Source organism: Homarus americanus, unplaced genomic scaffold (genome assembly GCF_018991925.1).
Source record: "Homarus americanus isolate GMGI-L3 unplaced genomic scaffold, GMGI_Hamer_2.0 scaffold47954, whole genome shotgun sequence".
In the NCBI taxonomy this organism is placed as follows: domain Eukaryota; kingdom Metazoa; phylum Arthropoda; class Malacostraca; order Decapoda; family Nephropidae; genus Homarus; species Homarus americanus.
Genome location: NW_024738371.1, coordinates 26,426 through 38,981, shown reverse-complemented (window position 1 = coordinate 38,981; position 12,556 = coordinate 26,426). Strand labels below are relative to the sequence as shown.

The 12,556-nt window shown below is 43.3% G+C and overlaps 1 protein-coding gene across 1 annotated transcript in view; it reads right to left on the bottom strand.

The window, feature by feature from the left end:
- Positions 1–2,498: 2,498 nt before the first annotated feature.
- The window catches only part of LOC121874043 (organic cation transporter protein-like), a gene marked incomplete at its 5' end in the record, with an annotated part of 36,325 nt that continues 26,267 nt past the window's right edge, over positions 2,499–12,556 (bottom strand). The window contains 2 exons of the mRNA XM_042377910.1: positions 2,499–2,639; positions 5,076–5,166. Coding sequence (XP_042233844.1) covers positions 2,499–2,639; positions 5,076–5,166 — 232 coding nt within the window. The remainder of the gene's footprint in view (positions 2,640–5,075; positions 5,167–12,556) is intronic.

Here is a 12,556-nt window from a genome sequence, read left to right as displayed (position 1 = left end):
ACTCGTAAGGTCAATCCAATCTATTTGACTAAACATAAGAACATAAGAAAATAAGGAGTCTGCAATAGGCCGGTTGGCCTGTGCATGGCAGCTCCTGTCGAGAGTTACTACCACTCTCTATCGTCCATGAATCTATCTAGCCTCCTTTTGAAACTTTCCAGAGTTCCCGCACTTACTACAAAGTTGCTAAGCTTGTTCCACTCGTCCACCACCCTATTTGTGAACCAGTTTCTTCCTATCTCCCTCCTAAACCTAAACTTATCCAACTTGAATCCGTTGCTCCGAGTCCTATCCTGCTCGGATATTATACGAACTTTATCTATATCCCCTTTATTGATTCCTTTCACCCACTTAAATACTTCTATCATATCTCCCCGCACTCTTCGTCTTTCTAGGGAATGCAAGTTAAGTTTCTTCAACCTATCCTGATATGGAAGGTTTCTAAGTCCCGGAATCATTTTTATCATTCTTCGCTGCACCGACTCTAGTGAATTTATATCCATTCTATAATAGGGCCACCAGAACTGGACCGCATAATCGAGGTGAGGCCTGACTAGCGCAAGATATAGTTGCAATAAGACCTCTGCACTCTTGTTACTTACACTAAAGTTAAAGTCGCTAGTATACAGACTTTGCTATGTCTGGATTTCCTGCATATTTCATCTCAAATAAGTTGTTCATTAACCCTATCGAGATTATGGGATCCATATATTACTCATATGATTATTTTTTCCTACCATCGGTTAATTCTATCCAGATTGTTTATGTATTCAGTTCAGTTTTTATTTCCTTATTAATTTCACACTACAAATTATCCCTGACATAGATTGCTACCATGTCTCCATTCCTAATCTGCCTAATGGTATGAAAAAAATTGAAATCCTTAGTTTGGTATTTGACAGGTAACTCACGTGAGTAAGTTTATCCACGTTTTGACGAATGCTATTATGTTGATTTCTTTGGTACAACCAACACCTTGATTTTATCCATTTTCTTTCTCATACTTCTACTCTTTGCATAGTACACATTTAAGCTAGTTGACACACAATAGTACTGTATAGAAGTAGCATAGCAGTATCAATACCAGTAACGTATAGCATCATCAACATCAGTATAGAATAATCAACAACAGTACTATATTCACCACCACAGCACAATATGTTCAATAGCATGGCACTATATGCAACACCACATCCCAGCATTATATTTTTCACCACAGCATGGTACTATAATCGGCACCACAACCCATTACTGTAATCGGCACCATAATCACACCAAACCACAGCACTATGTTCAGCACACTTGCTTTACTCAAAGTAACGCATGTAGTTTCTGTAGTTTCCTCTCACTTGGACGGTGGTGACTTGATCCGTTAGGGGAGACACCGACCTAGTGGTTTTTTTTTTTTATGGGAATTAGCCCACCCAGGCACAAGTCACTGACCCACATCGGGGCCTGGGGGGCGAAAATGTAATAATAATGATGATGATGATGATGATGATGATGATGATGATGATGATGATGATGATGATGATGATGATGATGATGATGATGATGATGATGAGGATGAGGATGATGATGAGGATGAGGATGATGATGATGATGATGATGATGATGATGATGATGATGATGATGATGATGATGATGATGATCCACAAAGAAATACAAAATGAAAAAAAAATCAAAAGTGAGGAACAATATATGTATGTTGCGTTGTCAATAGTAAGAGAAACAATTGAGACCCTGCAATTGTGTGTAAATGAGGCAGAAAGTCAGATCAGCAACCTGGGACTTTGTCACAATTTTCGTGATGCCATGTGGCAGCAGGGTCTACCACAGACAACACATTATGCTTCCAATATCTTCCCAGGCGGTAGTGCCTCCCTGTTTGGTAGCTTCCTAATACCTACTACCTAAGAATCTTGTAGACGCCGTAGACCTCCTCCAGCTTTTGTGTGGCAAGGAGTTCCGGGAGACATTCTCACCGTCACGTTTGACAAATAGCCACCTGGAAGGAACGGTCAAATCCGCCACGTGGACTCGATACAGTTTATTTCGGTCAAACTGTCAAATAATAATACTCGACTTTCAAGAGGGAACTAAAGGTTTAGTGTTATATCAGATATGAATACATTTACCTAATACTGGCACCAAAATGAGTAAATTATCCTAATATTGATACACAATAGATTGCAAATTGTTAGGAGTTAATTATTATTCTCCACGTCCACAGTTAAACACAGATAGTTTTATACTTACATGTTGTGGGACTGATTCAGAGAGACTCGCTACTGTCCATATGTTGACGTCTCAGGGCCAGGCCTGTACGCTAAACGCTAAACAGAGAATTCCTTGTCATGTCGAGGGAGCCAACACACTACTGTACACTTGGTTGTCCACCCTTCCTACCTTACCATTTGTCTAGTTGTAAAATACTTACTGTAAATTCTACAAGCTTACGTTATATTCTAAGTCAGAGTAATATAATTAGCTATCAATTACAACCGGCTCCGCAGACCACCGACTAGCACCCGCCATCTCCATACTCTTGTGCAGTCCAGGAATGCTCTGCCCTCTTCCCTCAGGTTTTGCTCAAATACAACTACGTTTGAGACCACAGACAATTCAGATACGAAACTCTGAAACACATAATACATGAGCCAAAACTATGAATCATACAATGAATCCATGACTCAGGTCCGGAACATCGAGTCAGGAGATGGAATAACCGGGGGCAGTGGTCGGGCAGCAGAAATGCACGCTGATGGTCAAGCACCAATCCGCTCACTGAAATTCTGTTTTATCAACATGTATCTCAGGGCCGTGCAGAGGAGGCCAAGGAGCTACATTACATGCCCCTTTCCATCTATGATTGAGTAAATGTGGAGGGAAAGTGGTCAGCTTCAAATTTAAATTATAGATAAAAGAACACCGCTTAATGGCATATGTCATCGTGATCCATGATTAGCGACGGCTGAAAAATGTTCACTCATCACCCTTTTTCGGGTTTCAGCCCCGGCCACTTAATGTTCTCTGCAGGTTCAAGGTCATCCTGCATTCTGCAGTTTAAGACTAAGTTATTTGTATTATAAAACAGGGGGTGGATAAGCAAGGTGAAATGGGACTAATCCAATAAATTGAGAAAGCATTGGGTAGCTTACTGTTCACTTAAAGTTAGCCTCCTTAGATAGTTGAAACACTCCTTTATTGGCAAAGTTTTGCCGTCACTGACTGTCGTCAAAGAGAATCAAGGATCAAAATAGTATTTTTCAGTGCCTGAACATGAAGGAAGAGCCAAGGGAGGAGCTGGGCTTGTGGAGGCAAGTGGTGGCGAGAGTACAGTGGTTCGTAGCCCCAATACGCCTGCCCCATTTGAGGAAGATCGCTCTGCCTGTCTTCTTCTGCTGGTTCACCTGTGCCATGGTCTACTATGGCGTGTCTTTCAGTGCCACCAACCTCAGGTGCGTAATTGATAACTTGTGATAAAACTCAGTTACCAACATCAATTGTGTGTGTGACAAAGGACTGAATGCTGTACTACCATTTTATGATGTGTTTGTTTATTTGTTATTATTATAATAATACACTTCAACAAATAAAGGTTTTAAATTCAGAAACTGGGTTAGTAATTACATTCAATGCAACCAACTGCAATTCAGCCGTTGTGTATGTGAAGTAACACGGATTACTGCTACCAATCCCAGGTGTTTTTGTGACTTCATTAGGATAACCTATTATATCCAGGGTCATGTGTTAGTCAAACGAAATACAGGGCCAAAAAGAACTTTACACCTGACGCTTTGACACTGAAAAAGTCCTTAGTGACAACACGTCAGGATGTAAAGTTGTCTCTCTGACCCTGTGTTTCCTATTCTTTGTAAAGAACCTCAGTTGTGTACGTGACGTGACATGACTCAGCGTCAACAACCTCGGGTGTGTTTGTGACTTCTTTTGACATATCATTGCACCAGCCTTCATTTTGTATATAGCGTTTTGACATAAATCAATTCTACCAACTACATCTAACCTGTAGACTATTACTACCCCAATACCCCAGCACTGTACTACTAATGCCACACTTAGCTGAGTAGTAGTTGTACCACAGTCAAGTTAAATATAGTACTACAACAAAGTAAATTCCTACTATTATCACAACTACCGTTTAACTACTGCTCTACATCTGCCCAACTACTGCTACTCTACATCTGCCCTATTACTGCTGCTCTACATCTGCCCAACTACTGCTGCTCTACATCTGCCCTATTACTGCTGCTCTACATCTGCCCTATTACTGCTGCTCTACATCTGCCCAACTACTGCTACTCTACATCTGCCCTATTACTGCTGCTCTACATCTGCCCTATTACTGCTGCTCTACATCTGCCCCTACTACTGCTGCTGCTCTACATCTGCCCTATTACTGCTTCTCTGTCCCTACTGCTCTGCTTACATCTGCCCTATTACTGCTGCTCTACATCTGCCCTAATGCTGCTCTACATCTCCCTATTACTGCTACTCTACATCTGCCCCTTTACTTACTCTACATCTGCCCTATTACTGCTGCTCTACATCTCTATTACTGCTTTCTACATCTGCCCTATTCAGCTTGCTCTACCTGCCCTATTGCTACTCTACATCTTATTACTGCTCCTACATCTGCCCTACTATTACTGCTGCTCTACATCTGCCCTACCTTGTCTACATCTGCCCTACTACTGCTGCTCTACATCTGCCCAACTACTGCTCCTTACTTGCTAGTAATACTAACACAGTCACTTTCCTATTCCTACTACCACAACTACCCTACTACCACTGCTACTATAACTACCCTCCAAGTATAACAACCTCTCGCTTTTCTCAAACTACCCTACTACCACTACTACTATAACTACCCTCCAAGTATAACAACTACCTCTGCCTCTAAAACTACTACCACTGCTACTATAACTACCTCCAAGTATAACAACTACCTCCTTCTTCTCAAACTACCTACCACTACTACTATAACTACCTCCAAGTATAACAACTACTCGCTTCTTCTCAAACTACCCTACTACCACTACTACTATAACTACCTGCTCGCTTAGGTCCATTATATACGAAGACTTCAGACTGCTTCTGTTTTGACCAATAATAGTTTCCTGTGCTGTATTTTCACTGTCATTTCTGAAATAAAGGAGTTAAATAATTCATTTTAGACATACTATTTAAATGTGACATCCATGTTCCTTTTATATTAAGGTGATGGTGAAGTGCCACACAAAAGTCCTTTTACACACTTGAGAATCCGACTCTCTGAACTGCATGTATAGCTAATGTGACCCCTTAGTATTTCATTTGAGATTAGTACAACTTCGAAGAGGAATGTAAAGGAACTTTTGTACAGTTTGGGACTTTTCCAACTGTTACAGTCAGCGTTGTTAATCCGTGATGTGTGAACCCCGAGAGTTTCGACTCGTGAATCCAAAGCATTTACGATTGAAGGGGAGAGGTGGTCCAGGGGATGACAAGGGTTGGTGTGTGAGTAGGTGGCAGGTTATCTGCGTTGAGGAGAGTGTTCAGGACTAGAGGGATGGGAAATTTTTAAGGAGATACTCGTGCAGTTACCACGTAGTATGTATTAACCAAGGATATAAATTGCATTTCACACAGAGCTTATACTGTACAGTATACTGTATGTACTGAAACGATTGAAATATTTATTGCCTCGCCAGCGAGTAGACCCGGGTTCGATTCCTGAGCAGGATGAAACTAGGGGCAAGTTTCTTTACTTTATTTGCCTCTATCCAGAATTATATGGGGACCTGGGTGTTAACTGATTTATGGATCGTGTTCTGGGGTAATGGTTAGTCAGTGCAGTTGGCGATTTGTCCGGTCTTCTCGGATTATTCCTTGATACTGGGTCATCCAACTGGTTAACTCGGGGTGTGGTTGTTGTGTTGGCGACAGCTTCCACACTTTAAACAATTTCACGCCTAGGTGGCGGCCGTAGGGCTGGCCATCCTCGAACACGAGGGGCGACCATTACTTTTTTACTTGTGTGTGGAGTAGAGGGAAGAAGGGGGCAGACCGCCGAGACACCCACTATAACCCACTATACTTGGAAATCATAAATATCAAATCACGATAATCACTCATATCGTTAATAATGACAGAAGCAAACCCACCGTGATTGCACGGTCGTCAGCAGAGGTGGGAAATATGACTGTGAACAACTTCATATTTAACCGCCTCTGCTAACGGCCGTGTTATATTTCAATGTGATTCTGATCTTTTAATATGTTAGTTTTTGTATAATGTAGTATTAATGATACGTAATTTGTCGGTAAAAATAAGTATATTTTAAATGCATCCTCCGAAAGCGTGAATTTGCTACCCGAGTTTAAGAGTTAATTCACGTATAATACTTCTCATAAACTTCCTACGTGCTTATGTTTGAAATAATGAATGTATGTATCTTCATATAATTTAGCAAAATATCTCTCGTCGGAAACGGTCATCCCAACGATTATGAATAAACTCATTTAAAAATACAGCTGTAACTCTTGAGGAGGGGGCGGGGCATCTCTTCTCAGCTGAGAAAAAACGCACTATAGTGTTAGTTGTGAGCAGGTCTGTGCACTTCTGACGGCCGATCGAGTTAGTGAAGATCAAGGACGAAAACATGAAATTCAAGGAAGTGATTGCGAGGATGAAGGAGGAAGACGCGATACAAAGAAAGCCCGTATCTATTAAGTAGAGCGGGCGGGTCGAATCGTGTTGCGTCTCTGTAACAAAGCGTGTTTGGCATTCGGTCCTTCGATGTTGAGCGGCAGGAATTGGACAGTGATTACATAAAAACATCAAGATCGTCTTAGTGATGTGAAAGTGTAAATCGATGTAGGATTTTTAATGCTAGACGCGATTGTATTTTTAAAAACTCAATTTCCACCGAGTTGGAGGTACAGCCCAGGTCAGGAGGCAAACACAAAATCACTGCCACATGACAAAGCTTCAATTTTTTTTTCATGTAGTTGTGGTCACGGCTGTGATAAAGGCCAACCAGGGAGTGTAGTACTGTGATTTTAGGTAAATCAGTTCATAGTGTCATCAGTGACCGTGGAAGAGGTTGTAAATAACTTAAAGTGAATACAAACTGGCAAGCAAGCTGGTAAGGCACCGTGCCAGCAGAGACCAAGTCGTGTCATAGATGCCACAGAGACTTTAAATTTTATTTTGTTTGTGTGCTTTCTCAAGGACTGAAACTGTGCCTACAATACACCATTCACAGGGAGATACAGTGTACACAGTGATAGCAGAAGACAACTCTATAGGCAACAGGGGAGGTGGTTAAATCCAGCAGAGAGCAGCTAAGTACTGTTCTTTTTTTCTATTTAGTTTTAAATAGGTGTAGATCTATACACAGTCTGCACCCCCCCCCACAGCAACAACAACAACCATGAGTATGATATGCAATTACTGCAGGGGGACGTTGGATATGGAGGATACAGGCCTGACGAATGCAACGTTTAGGAAGATGCTAACTGCCGTAAAGCATGAAGGCTGTTGCTGGTATTGCCCTGACTGCATAGTCAAGGTGAAAGAGGCGATTTCCAGCCATAAGGGTTCCCTAGGGACGAAAATAGATGAAGCTGGAGCCCTGCTCGTTGCCAAACTAGAGCAAGTTGGGAAAGAGATCCTTGCTAAGACTGAGGAAGTAGCCGATAGAATGGAAGCATTAGCAGGGCCACGGGGAGTGGCGGAGAGTAATGCAGGATCAGAACAGGTTCTACAGCAGCTAGGGACTCTGAAGAAGTGGGCTGAAGAAATGAAAATTAACGGACCTACTGTTAGGGGAGAGGAGGATCAACGGAAACGTTGCCAGCGCAGGAACAATGTAATATTTTTTGGAGTCCCTGAGAGCCAGGCGGAGGGAACTGAGATCAACCCTAAAGGATGTGAGGAGGCTGGGACAATAGCAGGGGGATAAGCCTCAGCCCCTCAGGATCACACTAGTGAGCGAGGAGGAAAAACGGGGGGCTATTCGGCAGGCAAAAAACTTAGTAAGAAGCGAGGCACCTCGGGGTGTATTCATTCACCCAGACCGCTCGGTAATGCAGAGGGAACAGCACAAGAAGCTCCTGTAGGACTTGAAGCAGAGGAGGGAGGAGTCAAGAAGGAACGAGGACGGGTGTACATGGGTTATATTCATGGGGAGGATAGTGGAAGCAAGTGTGCCGACACAGGGCCAGGGGGCAGCAGTGCGCCCTCCACCCGCTCTACCCCCCACCCGGGAGGCGGCACCAGCTCCGCCTAACGGACAGGAGGAGGCGAGCGCCGTGTAAACAATGACATTTCTAACCACACCCTGCAAAATACAGTGTACTTAGCAAATGCTGCAGCTTCTGAGGATGGGGGTGGGGGGGGGAGCGGGGTTACTACTAAGAGCAGAAATGTTACGGAGAACAAATTCTGGCCTGAATGTCATATACACTAGGGTGTGTCATATGGAGGCGATTTTTTTTTTTTTTAGTTTGAAAAATCGGCCCATGGTATTAATGATGTAGTTCTATGTGCAGAATCATGTGATATCTTCAGATTTGGGCACTTGCAAGTAATTATGTCAAATAACTGGTCCAGTTGCTTGGCAAAGCTGTCCTTAACTGCAAGTTTTCCTCTCCCAAGAGAGGTATCTCTTGCCTTTTCCCAACTGGCTAGCAGTTTCTCACTAATCTTCTTCTGACTTGTTATGACTGGAGGCTTGAGCTGAGCGTTAGCCAGAGTGTACTGTGCCAAGACAGCTTTGGTCATATCACTGGCAATGTCTTTGTTTGTGTAAGAGCTCCTGAAGTCGGAGTTGCTCACATTGAGAGATGCTTTGAGATACGGTGTTTTAATCAGGCAAATCAGTGAAAGAACCAAAAGAACTTGGGAGAGGAAAACTTGCAAGAGGACAAGCTTTAAGCCAAGCAACTGACCAGTTATTTGACATAATTACTTGCAAGTGCCCAATTGTTCTCTGTCCTGAGTTTGGATGCGATCGTGACTGAAAATCCGAGGCCCACATCTCCTGTATTTGCAAACGTGAACTGAAGTTTCCTGTGATCGAACTGGCATTTGTATATGACATTCAGGCCAGAATTTGTTCTCCGTAACATTTCTGCTCTTAGTAGTAACCCCGCTCCCCCCCCCCCCCCCCCCATCCTCAGAAGCTGCAGCATTTGCTAAGTACACTGTATTTTGCAGGGTGTGGTTAGAAATGTCATTGTTTACACGGCGCTCGCCTCCTCCTGTCCGTTAGGCGGAGCTGGTGCCGCCTCCCGGGTGGGGGGTAGAGCGGGTGGAGGGCGCACTGCTGCCCCCTGGCCCTGTGTCGGCACACTTGCTTCCACTATCCTCCCCATGAATATAACCCATGTACACCCGTCCTCGTTCCTTCTTGACTCCTCCCTCCTCTGCTTCAAGTCCTACAGGAGCTTCTTGTGCTGTTCCCTCTGCATTACCGAGCGGTCTGGGTGAATGAATACACCCCGAGGTGCCTCGCTTCTTACTAAGTTTTTTGCCTGCCGAATAGCCCCCCGTTTTTCCTCCTCGCTCACTAGTGTGATCCTGAGGGGCTGAGGCTTATCCCCCTGCTATTGTCCCAGCCTCCTCACATCCTTTAGGGTTGATGGCATCTTCAGAACCTCTGTACAAATATTTTGAAACTGCATCTTATCGTGTGTTACCTTACTCTCAGTTCCCTCCGCCTGGTTCTCAGGGACTCCAAAAAATATTACATTGTTCCTGCGCTGGCAACGTTTCCGTTGATCCTCCTCTCCCCTAACAGTAGGTCCGTTAATTTTAATTTCTTCAGCCCACTTCTTCAGAGTCCCTAGCTGCTGTAGAACCTGTTCTGATCCTGCATTACTCTCCGCCACTCCCCGTGGCCCTGCTAATGCTTCCATTCTATCGGCTACTTCCTCAGTCTTAGCAAGGATCTCTTTCCCAACTTGCTCTAGTTTGGCAACGAGCAGGGCTCCAGCTTCATCTATTTTCGTCCCTGGGGAACCCTTATGGCTGGAAATCACCTCTTTCACCTTGACTATGCAGTCAGGGCAATACCAGCAACAGCCTTCATGCTTTACGGCAGTTAGCATCTTCCTAAACGTTGCATTCGTCAGGCCTGTATCCTCCATATCCAACGTCCCCCTGCAGTAATTGCATATCATACTCATGGTTGTTGTTGTTGCTGTGGGGGGGGGTGCAGACTGTGTATAGATCTACACCTATTTAAAACTAAATAGAAAAAAAGAACAGTACTTAGCTGCTCTCTGCTGGATTTAACCACCTCCCCTGTTGCCTATAGAGTTGTCTTCTGCTATCACTGTGTACACTGTATCTCCCTGTGAATGGTGTATTGTAGGCACAGTTTCAGTCCTTGAGAAAGCACACAAACAAAATAAAATTTAAAGTCTCTGTGGCATCTATGACACGACTTGGTCTCTGCTGGCACGGTGCCTTACCAGCTTGCTTGCCAGTTTGTATTCACTTTAAGTTATTTACAACCTCTTCCACGGTCACTGATGACACTATGAACTGATTTACCTAAAATCACAGTACTACACTCCCTGGTTGGCCTTTATCACAGCCGTGACCACAACTACATGAAAAAAAAATTGAAGCTTTGTCATATGGCAGTGATTTTGTGTTTGCCTCCTGACCTGGGCTGTACCTCCAACTCGGTGGAAATTGAGTTTTTAAAAATACAATCGCGTCTAGCATTAAAAATCCTACATCGATTTACACTTTCACATCACTAAGACGATCTTGATGTTTTTATGTAATCACTGTCCAATTCCTGCCGCTCAACATCGAAGGGCCGAATGCCAAACACGCTTTGTTACAGAGACGCAACACGATTCGACCCGCCCGCTCTACTTAATAGATACGGGCTTTCTTTGTATCGCGTCTTCCTCCTTCATCCTCGCAATCACTTCCTTGAATTTCATGTTTTCGTCCTTGATCTTCACTAACTCGATCGGCCGTCAGAAGTGCACAGACCTGCTCACAACTAACACTATAGTGCGTTTTTTCTCAGCTGAGAAGAGATGCCCCGCCCCCTCCTCAAGAGTTACAGCTGTATTTTTAAATGAGTTTATTCATAATCGTTGGGATGACCGTTTCCGACGAGAGATATTTTGCTAAATTATATGAAGATACATACATTCATTATTTCAAACATAAGCACGTAGGAAGTTTATGAGAAGTATTATACGTGAATTAACTCTTAAACTCGGGTAGCAAATTCACGCTTTCGGAGGATGCATTTAAAATATACTTATTTTTACCGACAAATTACGTATCATTAATACTACATTATACAAAAACTAACATATTAAAAGATCAGAATCACATTGAAATATAACACGGCCGTTAGCAGAGGCGGTTAAATATGAAGTTGTTCACAGTCATATTTCCCACCTCTGCTGACGACCGTGCAATCACGGTGGGTTTGCTTCTGTCATTATTAACGATATGAGTGATTATCGTGATTTGATATTTATGATTTCCAAGTATAGTGGGTTATAGTGGGTGTCTCGGCGGTCTGCCCCCTTCTTCCCTCTACTCCACACACAAGTAAAAAAGTAATGGTCGCCCCTCGTGTTCGAGGATGGCCAGCCCTACGGCCGCCACCTAGGCGTGAAATTGTTTAAAGTGTGGAAGCTGTCGCCAACACAACAACCACACCCCGAGTTAACCAGTTGGATGACCCAGTATCAAGGAATAATCCGAGAAGACCGGACAAATCGCCAACTGCACTGACTAACCATTACCCCAGAACACGATCCATAAATCAGTTAACACCCAGGTCCCCATATAATTCTGGATAGAGGCAAATAAAGTAAAGAAACTTGCCCCTAGTTTCATCCTGCTCAGGAATCGAACCCGGGTCTACTCGCTGGCGAGGCAATAAATATTTCAATCGTTTCAGTACATACAGTATACTGTGTGAAATGCAATTTATATCCTTGGTTAATACATACTACGTGGTAACTGCACGAGTATCTCCTTAAAAATTTCCCATCCCTCTAGTCCTGAACACTCTCCTCAACGCAGATAACCTGCCACCTACTCACACACCAACCCTTGTCATCCCCTGGACCACCTCTCCCCTTCAATCGTAAATGCTTTGGATTCACGAGTCGAAACTCTCGGGGTTCACACATCACGGATTAACAACGCTGACTGTAACAGTTGGAAAAGTCCCAAACTGTACAAAAGTTCCTTTACATTCCTCTTCGAAGTTGTACTAATCTCAAATGAAATACTAAGGGGTCACGTTAGCTATACATGCAGTTCAGAGAGTCGGATTCTCAAGTGTGTAAAAGGACTTTTGTGTGGCACTTCACCATCACCTTAATATAAAAGGAACATGGATGTCACATTTAAATAGTATGTCTAAAATGAATTATTTAACTCCTTTATTTCAGAAATGACAGTGAAAATACAGCACAGGAAACTATTATTGGTCAAAACAGAAGCAGTCTGGAGTCTTCGTATATAATGGACCTAAGCGAGCAGGTAGTTATAGTAG